The following is a 17,431-nucleotide window of genomic DNA, read 5'->3' on the forward strand; positions in this document are numbered from 1 at the left end:
CAAAACCAAGCCATTGCAATGAGTCAGAATTGAAACCCAGCTCTTGACTTAAAGTATTTAACTTCTCTGTGAATCTGTTTCCTCCTCTTTAGAATGGACTTAGAATGGTATCTGCCTAGGCAGTTGTGAGGATAGAATGAAATAGTAGCACATATAAACTGCTGAATGCTGCCACTGTGTCCCAGAATCATATTAGTTCCTGGTATATTTCAGATTGATAGCTAGCAATCTGCAATTCGGGGTGATAGAAAGTGTTTAAGAAAATCTGAGCTATAGGCACGTGTAGGTATTAGATCAGTAATTTTATTTTAGAGATTATGATCACATTACATCTCCTCAGGACATTTGCTTTTTTTTCCTTTAATACCAAGATCACCTAAGCTGGAGAAGGTATAAAATTAAATCTTAACTGAAAGAAGGCAGACACTGATCAGCTTTGTAGATCTTTCCCCCACCCCACCCTTTATGCTTGGTCTACTAAAATTATTTGCTAATTGAAATGTGCTAACTATCCATTCATTGCAGGTATTCTAAATAGTGCATGTAGTGTAAAATAGTTACGTATGGCTTGTTTAAAGTCATCAATTTTGAAATATTTAAAAGATGTAGATTCTGGATCTGAACTTTTAGCCCTGTTCTCTAGATTGTTGTTAATTAAATTACTTTCACTTTTCATGTATATGAAGATAATTGAGTTTTACGGCTTAATTAAATTTAAACTTCTTACTGTAAAAATATCCAACTTGTATCTTACTCTATGCTACTAACTGGATTTAGATTAATGTATTGTGTGAAATGCCGTGTTTGTACTGAAGTTCCAGCTGTCTAGTAGCATCAAGTATGTAAGCAAAAGGACTAGAGATTGTTGCACTCTGAAAAAAAAAAGAGTATAAAAATAATTTTCTTCGTATTGCATGCTAATGAAATCAGCAATTTTACTCCTTAGTGAAACCTCTGCTTCCTTTCTTAACTGTTCATAAAACTCAGAGACCAGATGACTGGAATAGAATGTATAGTTAAACAGATAAAACCACTAGATGGTATAGCTTTGTGAATTGCTAAAATAAGCAGTTTATACAATTGCAAATTCTTCCCCATAACCATTGGTAGAGTTCATCTAAAATTGCTTTATTGTACAATGCATTCATTATTTGCATTTCAATGTATTTGTCAGTTTTACCTCATACCAATGATTTTGGGTGCATTTTATTTTAATCCTTTGTAACAGTGTTTTTGTAATCCTGATTTGATTTCTTTCTTAATAGTCATGGTATGCCACATCAGTTACTTTTAAATTGGAGTTAACATTTGTCCTGGTGCAGTTTATTTTAAGGTAGCTCCTTTAGAAAGTATGGCCACCCCAAATGGTTTCATATTGATTATAACCACATGAGTGAGTGATGCTCTCTTTCTTTGTTGCAGACATGCCAATATTTGGTCTCTGTCCAGCCCATGATGATTTCTACTTGGTGGTGTGTAACGATTGTAATCAGGTTGTCAAACCGCAGGCATTTCAATCACATTATGGTAAGTGCTTAATCATTTAAAAGTCATTATTGGAGGGTAAAAGGGTAAAGCAGGATTAAACTGGAGGCCAGTGAGCCCAGGTAGGATATGCTATCTCCCCCATCTGGAAGTAGGCTTTCTCATTCATTGAATGGGTTAATGCCTATCAGATGTTGGGTATTTCCTGAATTTTATTGAAAGTGATGTTCATTTTCCAATTTTTATTAGACAAGGAGTATATTTTTTAAAATATAAAATCTCTTTTGAAATATTGCATCAGTATAGTAAAAGGTTTGCTTCCTTATAGATCATGAGGTTGGGAATGTAGCGGCAGGTAAAATTATAAATACACAAAATGGAGACATGGCTTTTTAAGGAAATGTAATTTTGAAACTTCCAAGTTTAGTAGTTCTAAATCTATCTTTATGTCATGTTCCAATTTGTGAGTGTTAAAGCTATGACATCTTCTCTATCAGAATTGCACGTGTACTTAAAATGATGCATTGTGACTTCAGGGGTTTCATGAGTCCGAGCTCTCCCAGGGCTTCAGCCTCCAAGCCTGTTATCTGGGTGTTTAGTCCTGAAAGTGTCCAAATGAGGTCTTCTACATTACCGTAATGCCACCTAACGTGTTTAAAATAAAATTCTGATCACAAAGCTTAGTTTTATACTCAGTTTGGTTTGATAAAAATTCAGAAGTATTTGAATACACACATCATAGTATGATTCCTACCTCCATGGAGTTTAAAATCTAGCTGCAGAAAGTGGCAAAACTAACCAGAAACATTTTTAAAATAACTACAAGTTATTTCCTCATTTTCCTCACTGCCCCAATGCTACCTTGAGACAGAGAATACCAATGGGATCCTTCTGTAGATACTGTTTAAGCAAAGTCTCTGAGGAGGTGACTCTGGTGACCTGAACCCTAAGTGATAAGAAGGGAGCCACCCATGTGACCATCTGAAATAAGAGCATTTGACATAGAGGCAAGAGCTGGTGCACATACCTGAAGAAGGCCAGTGTGACTAGAGGGTACATAGTGAAAAGAAGTAGAGACTAGAGAAATCTGGCCTTGTAGGCAGGGACCCTGAGTGTGCACAGCCTTCTAGGCCAGAGTAGGAAGAAGCTTGTGGGCTGTTAGAGGGTTTATGTAAGGTAGTAACACAGGCCCATCTCACTTGTACCTTGTGGGAGAAGAGTAGAAGCAGAGAGAATAGTTAGAGGCAGGAGATGGTAATAGAATAAGGCTTAGGTAGGGCAGTAGAACTGGGGAGACAGCATAGCTTTGAGCTGCATTATAAAGCTCGAACCTACAGAGCTTGTTGTCAGGACAGCAGCTGTTTTAAGAGTCATACCATAATCAACATCCCACCATTTTTCCCCAAGGAATAAATCTTTTATGTAATCATAAGAAGGTTCTTTGAGTTTCTGCTTCTAGATGAGGCCCTGGAGCAGGTAGAGAGAATACAAAGATGAATAAGATATTGTCAATTGCCAAGTATTTTTGAGTTAGGATTTTGAAGCTAGATTAGACTGTATTTAAATTTAAACTGGCAAGAACCATAGGTTAGTTCTTTGCTTTGAGCAAGTTTTCCAACCTTGGTTTTCTTTGTTATAATATGGAAGTGGTAATAGCAACCTCATAGATTCCTGGTGAGGATTAAATGAAACAACATGGATAAAGCTCCTCATATAGTGCCTAATACATAATAGGTATGAAAGAGAGATAAAGGTACAGCTATATGTGGATATAGGAAAGTATGTGTCCAAAGTCATAAAACAGTCCAAGGGCTTAAGAAGAGGAGAACAGATACTTCTTGTTGAGTAATTCAGAGAAGGCTTCTTAAGCATTTTCACAATAGGCTGTTTCAAAGAGTAGAATGCATTCTTTTTCCCATGTGCATTTTCCCCTCAATTTTTAGATATATAATACCTGTGCATTGTGGAAAACATAGAAAATACTTTTATAAAATCACCTATATTTCCTTAAAACGGAAAGTATGTTGATGGGGATAGACAGGGCTACCACATACAGTCATATAGTTTGTGCATTGAACAGCCATATGTGGTGGCCCCTGGTTGGCAACTGGGGTGACATGACCAAGTACAGAAGCAGAAAATTCCAGGCTGTCTGGAATGTACTGCATGAGTTTCCATTGGCAGGAGCTGATGTACCCATGTGTGCCAGAGCTGTGTGCAAAGGCAGGCTGGGACTAGCTCAGAGAGCCTCAGTGCTCATCAGACACTTCTGGCTTTGATGTGTCAGTGGGACCTGTTAACAGGTTTTTTAGCTCCAGAGTGATGTGACTTAGTGGTCCTTGGGGATTGATGGGCAGAGTGCACTGGGAGTGAAGGAGGAAGAAGGGGTGAAAACTGTAGTTTAGGTCACTTGCTTAAAGATGTAGCTTCTTCAGGACTCCCTTAGGCAGAAAGGGGACTTCTTGGTCTTGTGTTCCAGAGACACTTCACACAACTATATAGCACTTTTTATAGAGATGATTTCCTTTATCTTTCTCTGTGTCTCTTAGAACATCAGTATATAGTAGGGATTGGGGAGGAACGTCTTAAAATCCTTTTTCTACTCTTTTTCTCTACCAGTAACTAGTACACATGAAGCACAGTGTGTCACGGATCCTGGCACCTGGGGTTCACGGTGTTATGGATGAGATGAAACAAATTTACACGGACTACCAAGTCCTGTGGAAGAAAAGGGACGGCAGGCTTTCCTCTCAAGGGGAGAGCGCCTCAACCCTTGCTTTGGTAGACTTTCATTGGGTTCAGTTTGCACAGGAATACAGGGTGTATACATAAAGCTCATCAATCATTGTCCAGCAGAAATGATTAAACAATAGATAACATTCAAAGAACTGTGATGGTTTATTCTGAGTCAGGGTCAGATAGTTAAAGGGCCATAAAACTTTAGGGAACAAACACTTCCTGGTTGGACCCTTATCCTTTAAATTGAGGGTATTAGCAAAGTAGGTTTCATAGGATTTTATGCATTCTTTCTTAGGCCTGATCACCCTAGGGAACCTGCCCTTTCCAGCACAGGGCTACACCCACCTCCAGCAGTGTTTCAGCCTTAAGGCATTGTTTCAGGCTTAAATCAGTCAGGGGAAGTAAGGCAGCCAAGAGATTAGGAGACTAATTGCAGATAGAATGAGAACTCAGGCTATTCAAAGCCAAGGGGCAAATGTCCATCACTCCCTTTTTCTATAGCCCCTCCCCCACCCCCCAGTCTTTCCCTGAGGGCCCCTTTGTGACCATGCCTGTCTTAGGTTGTTCCTCTTTTGAGGACTCTTACCCATCATTGGCTAACCAGTCATCTGCCTGGGGCCAAGCAGGGTGAAGAGAAAAGGGGCAGAGGTGGCGCCCCTACAAGGAAGATAAGCTTCATCTCCTAAGTGGCTTATGGTCCCAAGGTCCTTTACTCAGCCTTAACCATGGGGGATTATAGCTTGTGAAACCAGCAGGGCAGTTTCTAACAATAGTGTCTTCTAATAAGAAACTTGTCTAATGACAAAGAAATTGTGATAACTTCAAATATGTAAATGAGAAGGTGTGAATTCAAGATTCACACACTCAGTTGCCTTCTGTGGCTACTTAGGAAATGTGACTGATAAAGCTGCTGGATGGGGCACTTTAGTCTCTCTAGTGGCAAGGGAATTATTATTAATATTGTGGGAGAGAGGAGAGTCCTTGGCAGAAAGATGATGGCCAAGTGCAGGATTTGGCTGGGAAATGTAGAAGGAGTTCCATCCTTGAGGCAGAAGCCAAGAAGAGGGTTGATGGGATAAACAGGAGGTTTAAAGATAGATAGGTGTGAGGGGTTGGGGACATCTGTGTGAAGTAGAGGGAGGCACCACTGGTGGCTCTGGAGTGGTTTGAGAGTGATACCCTACTCACCTGGAGGGAAGGAGAGGTGGGCATGCTCCCCAGAACCAAGAACCATTCCCAAGGCTGCCAGTGGGTCTCTTCTGTCTTTTGGGACAGGGGTTATAACAGTAAAAAAAGTAGCTTGGGAATACATTCTTTTTTTTTTTTTTTTGGTATAATTTCATTCTTACTCATTTGCTCTCCAAAGTTAACACCAAAAAAAGATTTTCAAATTCAGAATCTTTCCCAGCAGTCTGTTTTTTACTGTATTAAGGAGAACCTATTTTACTTTCCAATCTTTGATGAAATTGGTCAAAATGTGTGGGAAATTTTCTCTGAATGCATGTGTTGCTAATATTCATCCATGACTTTTGTGAAGAAATGAACAGTTGCTACAAAGTCCAACAGGCAGTTCCTTTAAAACCACTACCACCAGCACACAGAAGGAAGCTTACCAAGGCCATGAGGCTGGTGAACCAGTTTGTGTTGGTGGTGACATTCTGAATTGGTGAGCAGCTTATTAACCAGAGCAAGAGGATGTAAACTTTTTGCTAGCCGAGCTGCTGTTTTGGGAATTAACAATTAACCAGGAATTCCATGTGAGCAATGATGTTAGTGACATAGTGTCATTTTGGCATTTCCAGTTTCACACAGTCTGATTGCTTTCATAGTATAGGTTACTTTCTTGGAAACTGCATAGTTATACCATGCTTTCCTGATGTTGTACTAATGTTTTGAAATAGTCCAACTTGCCTTATATTTCTCTTAAAGTTACTCAGTATTTCTTAAGAGCAAGATGTTATTTACTGCTAATTGCAGATTTAAAAATACAGTAATCTGGCTTCCAGCCAAGATGGAGGCATGGGTAGATATACTTCACTTCCTCGCACAACCAAAATAAGGATAACAACCAATTCAAAAACAAAAAACAACCGGAACTGCGAGAAAATCAAACTGTATGGAAGTCTGACAGACAAGGAGGTAAAGAAGAAACATTCATCCTGACTGGTAGGAGGGGCAGAAATGGGAACCTGGGGGTGGTGAGGACACGCAACAAGGTAGCAGCTGGTAGACCTGCCAGGCAAGATGGTGGCTGGTGGACCAGGATATCCCACATTCATGTGCTGATAAGCCAGGAGGAACAACTGTAGAAAGAGAGAGACAGACTCTGTAACCCAGGATTCCAGTGTGGGAAACTAAAGCCTCAGATCCTCTGGCTGTAAAAATCTGTGGGAGCTGAGGCAGCGGGAGAAACTCTTGGCCTCACAGGAGAGTCCATAGAGAGGCCCATGTGGTCCTAGAGCATACACAAACCCACCCACCCGGGAATCACCACCTGAAAGGGCACAATCAGCTGGTGGGAAGCAAGAGAAGCGACTAAAAGCAGGACAAGAGCCAAGCAAGTGGCATTGTTCCCTCTTGGACCCCTTTCCCACATAGAGTATGAAAACACAGCAACCTGGGTTGCCCCACCCTGGCGAATACCTAAGGCTCTGCCCCTTACAACATAACAGGTGCGCCAAGAAAAAGAAATATGGTCCAAATGAAAGAGTAAGGCAAAACTGCAGAAAAAACTAAGCAAAGTAGTGATAGCCAACCTATCAGATGCAGAGTTCAGAACACTGGTAATCAGGATGCTCACAGAATTGATTAAGCTCAGTCACAAAATGAAGGATGAAATGAAGGCTACACAAAGTGAAATAAAGGAAAATACACAGGGAACCAACAGTGAAGGGAAGGAAACCAGGACTCAAATCAACAATTTGGAACAAAAAGAAGAAATAAACATTCAAACGGAATAGAATGAAGAAACAAGAATACAAAAAATTGAGAGGCTTAGGAACCTCTGGGACAACTTTAAACATTCCAATATCCGAGTCATAGGGGTGCCAGAAGGAGAAGAGGAAGAGTAAGAAATTAAAAACTAATTTAAGAAAATAATGAAGGAAAACTTCCCCAGTCTGACAAAGGAACTAGACATGCAAGTCCAGGAAGCTCAGAGTCCCAAAGAAGTTGGATCCAAGGAAAAACACACCAAGACACATCATAATTAAATTACTGAAGATTAAAGATAAGGAGAGCCATGGCTGGTGTGGCTCAGTGGATAGTGTGCGAGACCTCTATTCAAAGAATTGCCAGTTCATTTCCCAGTCAGGACACATGCCTGGATAGTGGACCGACTCCCTAGTTGGGGGTGTGTGAGAGGCAACTGCACATTGATGATTCTCTCCCTTTCTTTCTCCCCCCCCCTAGAAATAAACAAACAAACAAACAAACAAATAAATAAGAAAAGGAAAGAAAGGAAGAAACAGAGAGAATCTTAAAAGCAGCAAGAGAAAAGGAAAGTTACCTACAAAAGAGTACCCATAAGACTTTCAGCGATTTCTCAAAAGAAACCTTATAGACAAGAAGGGGCTGGAAAGAAGTATTCCAAGTCAGGAAAAGCAAGGACCTAAGACCTAGATTACTCTATCCAGCAAGGCTATCATTTAGAATGGAAGAGCAAATAAGTCCTTCCCAGATAAGGTCAAGTTAAAGGAGTTCATCATCACATGTCATATAAAGGGATTTACCTAAGAAAAAGTTCAAAAACATGAACAGTAAAATGACAACAAACTCACAATTATCAACAACTGAACCTATAAAAAAAACAGCAAACTAAGCAAACAACTAGAACAGGAACAGAATTACAAAAATGGAGATCACATGGGAGGGGAGAGGGAGCAGGGAGAATGGGGGGGAAGGTACAGGGAATAAGAAGCATAAATGGTAGGTACAAAATATACAGAGGGAGGTTAAGAAGAGTATAGGAAAAGGAGAAGCCTAAGAATTTATATGTAAGACCCATGGACATAAACTAAGATAAGGGAATGCTGAAGGGAGGGAGGATGCAGGGCAGAGGGCGATAAAGGGAAGGAAAAAAGTGGGACAACTATAATAGCATAACCAATAAAAAATAAAAGTAAATGAAAAAAATACAAATATAGTAATCTGAATTGATGGATCCCAAACCTGCTGTGTTTCTGACCAAAAGGGAGCTTTTTAAGTGGGCCACTTCCTAAGGCCCTTCTGCATTTACTAGCTAACTGGGAATGTCCAAGGATAAGACTCAGGGATCTGCATTCTAAACTGCTCCCAAGGCTGATTGAGAACCACAGGCTTGCTGGGGTGTCCTGTGCTCACAGATCCCCCACTGCATTGTGTTCCCAGTGCCTGGACTAGTGACTGACACAGGTCAGCATTCAGAGATTTGTTGAGTCTAGCAAGGATGGCATAAAAGGAGATGCTATTTTATCAAATTGATTTTTTCTGTTATACTGTGCGCTGGAAATGTTAATTGTCTGTAATTAATTGTCTGTAAAACTTTTTAGTATGGAGGACTGAGATGGTGAATTTTCTAGGGCCAGAAACACCTTTTTTTGTTTGTTTGGTTGAAGTTGTTTACTAAGTTGGGAATCTTAGTTGATGAGTTAGTAATAAATGTGTTCGTCCTAAACTGGCTACTGAATAGCATAAAATTTGTAGTCCTATTCAGATACATTTACAATGGCTCTGAATAGGTAGTATTAGCAGAGGACTTGTGGGTGCTTCTGGGGTTGAAAGAGCATCCCAAGTGATTCTGATAACTTTACACTGCTCTGTGCTCTGCTGCTTCTCTGAGTTTGCTTATGAAGAACATCTTATCTCTCATCGTATCTTATGCAGACATGGGGTGATCTTTACCTAGGTGAAATAAATGAGTGATGTTAATTCAGCTTAGATAGGTACCATATTTAGAATCTCTGTAATCAATTGAAACACAACGGGAATATCAGCAGTTGAGGTATTTTGCCTCAGAATAGTTAGGCTGACCCATTCGTTCACCTTTTGGCTCAGCTCTGAGTCCCAGAACAAAGCTTCCATAGTCCCATATGCCTCTGCCACCTCTTTGTAGTTTTAATCAATTGGGTTCCGTCTGTCTTTATGATTTGCTTACTTAATTCTACTTAATATTTTTTCTTTAGATCAGATCATTTATATTGAAATAAATCTTTTACCAAAAATGAAAACAAACAAAAAAATACACCAAAAAACCTTACTAGAATCATCAGTGGGAAAATTAGTGTTGTTTGCCCTGGATGGATGTTAAGTATAAAAATAAATTTAGTGAAAAGATGATTAAATTCTTTGATGCTCTTGCCAGTGCCAGCTTTGAGCCCCTCGCAGGATGTAGGCACGTGTTATGCACATGGTAGTATGAAGTTATCAAAAGAATTGAAAGAGATTTGGAAAGGGAGTAAGTTTTCACTTGCAATTTAATGTAATTAATGTTGGGGAGGATAGCTACTCCATGTTTGGGAGAACACTGGCTCAAGCTATTGGATTTGGTTTCCTCTTACATTTAAGGAGCTATCTACTGAGGTCACCCCTAGCCCTGGCAAATGCCATACCTGGGAAGCAGAATTCTCAAATCTTATGTTGATCTGCAAAAGGAATCCAAATAAACACCCCTTGCCATTATCAGTTGCTTTTATGTATTGAGCCCCTACCAGATGCTGTCAGTGGCTTGTGAGACTGATCTCAGTATAAAACATCTGCCCCTCTCTCAGACCTCTGTTCACAGAGAGGGATGCCATAAATGTGGCTTTCTCATAATGTTGTGAAACACTACTGAGTTCTTAGAGATCTTCACTTGCATAAATTCTATTTTTTTAAAATGTCCTTTTTACCAGAGGATGAGTAAATAGAAATTACTCATACTTTTTGAAGCTAATTAATTGGTTTCAAAAAACATTAATATAAGAGCAAAATGAATCTTACTCTGAGAGATCCAGTGGGCTGATTCTGACAAAAATGCAGGTGGCCATTGTTGACACTTCACATATTTGTGTCCAGTGACTGCCATCCTATAATTAATCTACATCACAAAGCAGAAGTTTCGCTGTTTAATGAATAACTTCCTCCCTTTTTTGTCATTTGATTGATGTAGACATGGAGTGACAGTGTTAGGTATTTTTTAATGAGTTATTTTATTTGGCTATTAAGTAACTTTGGGAATAAAGAAAAATTCTCTTTCCAGTGTGCTAGCTAAATTTGGCTGCTATTTTTTTTTAGAGAAAACATGAATCTTCCTTTTAATTGTAAAATATTTTCTTCTTCCCATTAAATTGTGACAATATTTACCCCATTTTGCCCAGAGTGAAAAAATGACCCTCTCTCCCTGTCCTATTGATCCTGTGCACTGCTGCCTCCACCCTGTTATCTCCCGGAAGTGCTTTCTCTCTCCATCCTGTCTCTCCTTCCTTACCTCCCTCTCACTTTAATTCCTTTTTAAAAAATATATTTTATTGATTATGCTATTACAGTTGTCCCATTTCCCCCTTTCACTCCCCTCCACCCTGTATACCCTCTCCCACCCACTTTCCCCCCCTTAGTTCATGTCCATGTATCATACTTGTAAGTTCTTTAGCTTCTACATTTCCTATACTATTCTTACCCTCCCCCTGTCTATTTTCTACCTACCATCTATGCTACTTATTCTCTGTACCTTTTTCCCCTCTCTCCTCCTCCCACTCCCCTGTTGCTAACCCTCCATGTGATCTCCATTTCTGTGGTTCTGTTCCTGTTCTAGTTGTTTGCTTAGTTTCTTTTGGTTTTGCTTTAGGTGTGGTTGTTAATAATTGTGAGTTTGCTGTCATTTTACTATACATGTTTTTTGTTTTAATCTTCTTTTCTTAGATAAGTCCCTTTAACGTTTCATAAAATAAGGGCTTGGTGGTGATGAACTCCTTTAACTTGACCTTGTCTGAGAAGCACTTTATCTGCCCTTCCATTCTAAATGAAAGCTTTGCTGGATAGGGTAGTCTGGGATATAGGTCCTTGTCTTTCATGACTTGGAATACTTCTTTCCAGCCCCTTCTTGCCTGTAAGGTCTCTTGTGAGAAATCAGCCAGTCTGATGGGAACTCCTTTGTAGGTGACTGTCCCTTTATCTCTTGCTGCTTCTAGGATTCTCTCCTTCATTTTTACCTTGGCTAATGTAATTATGATGTGCCTTGGTGTGTTTCTTCTCGGGTCCAACTTCTTTGGGACTCTCTAAGCTTCCTGGACTTCCTGGAAGTCTATTTCCTTTGCCAGAATGAGGAAGTCCTCCTTTATTATTTGTTCAAATACATTTTCAATCTGTTCCTCTACCTCTTCCCCTTCTGGTACCCCTATAATTCGGATGTTGGAATGTTTAAAGATGTCCTGGAGGTTCCTAAGCTTCTCCTTGTTTTTTTGAATTCTTAGTTCTCCATTCTTTCCTGTTTGGTTGTTTCTTTCTTCCTTCTGGTCCACTCTATTATTTTGAGTCCCAGTTTCCTTCCCAGTGCTATTGGTTCCCTGTGCATTTTTCTTCATTTCTTTTATGGTAACCTGCATTTGTTCATCTAATTTGCAACCAAAACCAACCAATTCTGTGAGCTTCCTGATCACCAATGTTTTGAACTGTGCATCTGATAGATTAGCTATCTCTTGGTCACTCAAAAAAATGAATTCTGGAGCACTGATTTGTTCTTCTGTTTGAGTCATTTCTCTTTTTGGTCCGGTTGCTCCTGTTACGGTGAGGGGTGGAGCCTTAGGTGTTCACCAGGGCTGGTCACCCCAGTCGCTAGATTGTGATGTTGTATCTGAGGGCAGGGTCGAGAGGGAACAATGATGGTAGCTCCGTTGTCCGTGGGACTTCAGTCCCTTCCCTGGGATGCTTGGTTGCATGCTCTGCCCAGCTCCACAATTGCCACCTCACTGGGTCTGCCAGCTGCTGCTTGCGTACTGGGGGTCCACCCGCTGCAATCTTGTGCGTCCCAGATGCCTTACACATTCCCGGTTGCCTTATGTGCCCAATTCTCCCTGTTGTCCCTGCCTCGACCCGTGCCCAGCTGCTCGTCTCCGCCCCTCCTACCAGTCTGGATGAAAGGTCTATTTCAACTTCTTGGCTGTCCGACTTACATTCAGATAAATTTTCTGTCAGTTCTGGGTGTTATTCTGCCTCTAAATTGTTGTTCCAATCTTGGTTGTGCGTGGAGGTACGGTGCGTCCACCTATGCCTCCATCTTTGCTGGAAGTGGCCGCTAAATTTTCATAATCTAGATACTTTCTACTTTGATACATCAGTGATAGCTAATCTTTTTAGAATTGGCATTCATTTAAAAGTCCACAGACTAATGATAATTTTTAGTAGTACTTGATGATTTACAAAGCATTTTTCATGTATTATTTCATTTTCTGTTCTTAGAGACCCACTAAATGGACAGTTTTATTCCCAGTTAACAGATTAAACTCCTAAATTAAATTTCATTCACACAGATAAAATGTACCAGGCCAGGTTTTCTAACTACTTATTTCTATTGCTCTTGCATATGATAAGGATGTATAGAGTTACAAGAAAATCCAGAGAAGATGTAACGAATTTAACTTGTCACAAAACTATCATTAGTGACATTTTCTACCTCAGGTAGAATTTTAATTTTGCTTGGAGTAGCTGGATCAGCATTTTAAACTCATTACCTCAGAGAAAACATTTAGAAATTCAAAGATGTAATGATAGTAGGTCGATTTTTGATTTAGCACAGTCCTTGGATTTCTCTTCAGACTGTTTTCCTACTTTATTTAACCCTAAATCATAGTAGCTAGCCAAGGCCAAACTTCTCTTTTTGTTCCAGCCTCCTGACATTTTATAGCTTCTTTAGAGAATTGGTTGGCATATTTATTTCTGAAGTCAGTATAAAAATTTAAACTTGTTGCAAAGCCAAAAATATACTTGGCTCTTTTGCTTCAGAGACATATGCCAGGCCTTTTTCTCTAGCAGTCAGGGGCTGAGCCAGGGAAGGGAGCTAACCAGATGAGGCACATCAAAACGTGAACCATGTCAAGATGTTCATTAGTTTAACTCTCAAAGGAAATTCCTAGTCGACCATTTGACCTAAGCTTATTGTCACTGAATAGCATGATGTAAAATAAATGCAGTGAATTCAGTTTTTCTTTGGCATAGGTCAAATAGTGCTAATATAATTTTATCTTTTTTTTTGTTCTGTAATAAACAGGCATCTTTAAATGGTGTTATTTTTGTCATTTGTAAGAGCAACATTTTCATTTTTAGTTTGAAAATGTATTGATTTTCCTCATACTGAAATCTGTGCCTTTATCAATGTCTGTGTCTTTGAGTTTTTTTTGAAAAATAAACTGACAATGATACTATTTATGTATTTAACAAGTATTTATTGTTACCTGCTGTCTATTACAGGCATTGTTCTCCACTGGACTACAAGAGCAGTGTCTTTGATTTCATGTAGCTTATATTCTGTTTAGGGAGAGTGGAGCGAAAAAGACAAAGTCATGTAAAATAAAATTATTTCAAGTAGTGATAAATGCTAGGAATAATATGAAAAAGAATGGCTGGGGCAAGATGTTTTAGATAAGGCTAGTCAAAGAAAGCTGCTCTGAGAAGTTGATATTTAAGCCCAGTGATGAAAAAGAGCCAGCTGTTTGAGTATCTGGAGGACCAGTGTTCCACATAGAGAAGAGTGCAAAGATCCTGAGGTAGAAATGCATTTGGCAGAAAGGCCAGTGAGGAGGTGGGAAAGCAGTGTATAGGAGGAGAGGGGTCCAGGTTGAGGTTCGAGAAAGAGGGGCTGGAGCCAGAGCATTTTGGGCCTTGTAAGCCACTAAAGGAATCAGGATTGGATCATGCAGGCTAGGTGAAAATCACCAGAGGGCTTTGAGCAAGGAAGCATCTTGATCTGATTCAGGTTGATCTGTGGAACACAGGAGGCAAGATTATAAACAGGGAGACCAGTTGGAGGGCTGTACTGCACTAGTCCAGGTGACAACTGGATCTGGAGAGAAAGCTTTTTCTTTGGCATAGAGGCTGAGAGATGTGGCTAGAATAGGAATTTGCAAGGAAGTAGAAAGCCAGGGCCTGCCGCTGGACTGGGGGTGAGCAATATGGGGGGGCGGAAGATGAGGAATGACTTGGGGTTTTGGCTCAAGCACTGGATGAATTTACTTAGCTTGTGGATCATTGGTTTGTTCTTTCAATTTGTATATGGGTTTGTTTTTTTAATGAGGTGTACTGAAGTCTTGATGTATTTAGTCTGTAGACATTTTCTAAAGATTGTAGGGGTAGAAAATATTAGTACAGAGAAGCCAAACTTTGGGGTCATTTATTCATTTCAGGATTTTTTTTTGGCTTTGATTTTTTTGTACTGAAACAGTATAAGCTAGAAAACAAAAGAGAATGTGTACACTTCTCTGGAACTTCTCATGCTCTCATTTGGGTAACAAAGACTTACTGATTAAAAACCAAAAACATGTATGTTTATTTTTTTATTATTAACAGTAGTAATATGCATTGTAAGAAAATTAACCAACAACAAGAGGATAAATATCCAATCAGAATGAATATGAAGCTCCACATTTATTTTTAGGGGTACAGTTTGGTGTGTACTCTTGGAAGCTTTCTAAACCTGGGAAAAGCAATATTTGGCTGCCTACTTTTTGTTCCTCATACACATGCAAAATTAGATTTGTTATAAATATACTTTTTAAACAATAATACGCCTTATTTTTACACGTTAATGTATTACTCTACTTCTTTTTTGAAGACTGCCTGATATTCCACTTTATTAATGTATTTAAATTAACTAGTCTCATCTTGATTTAGATTTTCAGTGTTGCATTATTGCACATAGTGTTTTAAAGACTATTCTCCTTTGGGAATTTCTGTCAGTACTTCAGCGTATTGATTCTCCACATAGAGGCCAGTCATAGCTGCCCTCCAAGTTAGGATGACTATGATTTATGAACTACTATAACTTGTGATTTGTGTCATCAGGATGAAGCAGTGAAAATGTGAGTTTCCAGTACCATCAATAAGTAAATTGTTAATATTCACTGGTGCTGCTCTTGACTTACCTGCTATTTACAGAAATCATTAGGATGACTGCACTTTGGATTTTAAAGGGAACATTTTAGGATATAAACCCATATTTTGGTTATAGTTGCTAAAAGATGTTTTTTCTGACAATCATTTCACAAGACTAATTTGTATGTTGACTGGTTAAGATAACATACACACCTGCTCTTTCAACCCCATTAAGCTGTGATCTTACATAGAACCAGATGAGGGAGTTTTTATCACTTCCTTTTGCTGTAGTACCTACTACCTGATGGGGATAATTCCTGTCATGCATGTTCTAGTTCAAGCCCACTGAAAATACTGGTTTGGGGGAAGGGGGTAGTGGCTAAATTTAGCCATTTCTTTCCTGATCCCAGATTGTGTGTATAAAAATTCCAGTTTTAGGTTTACTTCTACCTTTTGTTTTTTAAAACAACAGTTCTCAAATTGAACTTCAGAGAAATTCTATACTCTTTCCTCTTGTGTGCCTGAAAGTTAAAAGAGAGAGAAAGATCAGGGATGGTAATTGTCGTACTTTAAAATAAGTTAAAATATTGGGTTGGCCAAAAAGTTTATTTAGTTTTTTCCATACCATGTCTTTAGTAGTGCTTAGTTGTCTCTAACTTCATTAGAAACAATTTTGTTAGATTGTATTGTAACAGCATGTGTTCCCTCCCCCCCAAAAAATCAATATTGGTGAATTATTGTGCAGCCATTTTAATATTGAAGATAGAAGAAAAAATGCAACATTTTCAGAATATTATGTTTTATTATTTCAAGAAAGGTAAAAACACAACTGAAATGCAAAAAAGGATTTGTACAGTGTATGGAGAAGGTGCTGTGACTGAATGTGTCAAAAGTGGTTTGTGCAGTTTCTTGGTTCTGTTGACATTTTGGCCACATAATTTTTTGCTGTGGGGCTGTCTTATGCATTGGGAGATGTTTAGCAGCACCCCGGCCTCCATTCACTAGAAGCCAATAGCAGGAATATCCAAATCAATCATATCTAGATCAAAAAGTTACTGGTGAAAATGAAAAATGTCTTCCATTTTATGGAAAAACTAAATGGACTTTTTGCTCAACCCAATACAAACAGTAAACCACCACACACATGATAGAGTTCTTGTTTGGTAGTTTCCTAGGATCAAAAGTAAACTTTAGAAAGAAAATTATTTCATTGTTTCTTATGCTTGATATTTTTAGAAGTTAGAATTCCTAATACTAGATTTGTAGTAAGCTTTTGAAAGTTAAGGTGTTTCACCAGTGTGGCTATTTATCGTGCTCAGTTGTGCTAATTGAATCTCAGTTTGCTTAGCCAAACAAATGAATTGGGTGTCTTAAACAGGATAATTTGTTCAGTGTAGTGCCAGAATTTCATACTTTTAAATTTTTTTCAGCTCCTTTCACAGTGCATTTTTTAAATTTATTGATTTTAGAGAAAGGGAGGGAGACAGAGACATTGATTTGTTGTTCCAGTTATTTATGCATTCATTGGTTGCTTCTTGTATGTGCCCTGACCAGGGATCAAACCCACAACCTTCGCATATCAGATGACACTCTAACCAACTAAACTACCCAGCCAGGGCCACAGTGCATTTTTATGTATTTATGTATTTTTAGAGACAAGGGAAGGGAAGGAGAAAGAGGGAGAGAAACATCCATGTGTGCTTGCCTCTCATGCGCCCTGTAATGGGGACCTGGCCCGCAACCCAGGCATGTGCCCTGACTGGGAATCAAACCGGCAACCCTTTGGTTCTCAGGCCTGCTCTCAATCCACTTAGCTACACCAGCCAGGGCTATAGTACATTTTTTAATAATAAAAACTTGTTAAATCAGTTTCTCTATGGGTTTTTTTATTGGCATGTGAATATATGAAATACATACACCCAGCAAATATTTTTACATAGATACACAAATGGAATAATTTCAACCATGCTATTTGCAGTTAAGCCTCCTTATTTATTACTTCATTGTTTTTTTCTGCCTCCCCACCTTCTCCAACTATAGCAGTCCATTTTACTCTAAGCCATCTATGTAATGTGGTACATTCTTGTACATAATTAGTAGACATCATTCTATATTTTTTCTTATGCTTATAACTCTATATAGGAACATATAATCCCATGTTTTATTA

The 17,431-nt window shown here is 39.0% G+C and overlaps 1 protein-coding gene across 4 annotated transcripts in view; it reads left to right on the forward strand.

The window, feature by feature from the left end:
* ATXN7 (ataxin 7) overlaps positions 1-17,431 on the forward strand; it is a 144,420-nt gene that overhangs the window by 88,386 nt on the left and 38,603 nt on the right. For all 4 annotated transcript variants that reach the window (XM_045832426.1, XM_045832428.1, XM_045832427.1 and 1 more), the window contains one exon: positions 1,423-1,527. In XM_045832426.1, the coding sequence (XP_045688382.1) occupies positions 1,423-1,527 (105 nt within the window). The remainder of the gene's footprint in view (positions 1-1,422; positions 1,528-17,431) is intronic.

Source organism: Phyllostomus hastatus, unplaced genomic scaffold (assembly GCF_019186645.2).
Source record: "Phyllostomus hastatus isolate PE091 unplaced genomic scaffold, TTU_PhHast_1.1 phas_contig_16, whole genome shotgun sequence".
NCBI classification, from domain to species: domain Eukaryota; kingdom Metazoa; phylum Chordata; class Mammalia; order Chiroptera; family Phyllostomidae; genus Phyllostomus; species Phyllostomus hastatus.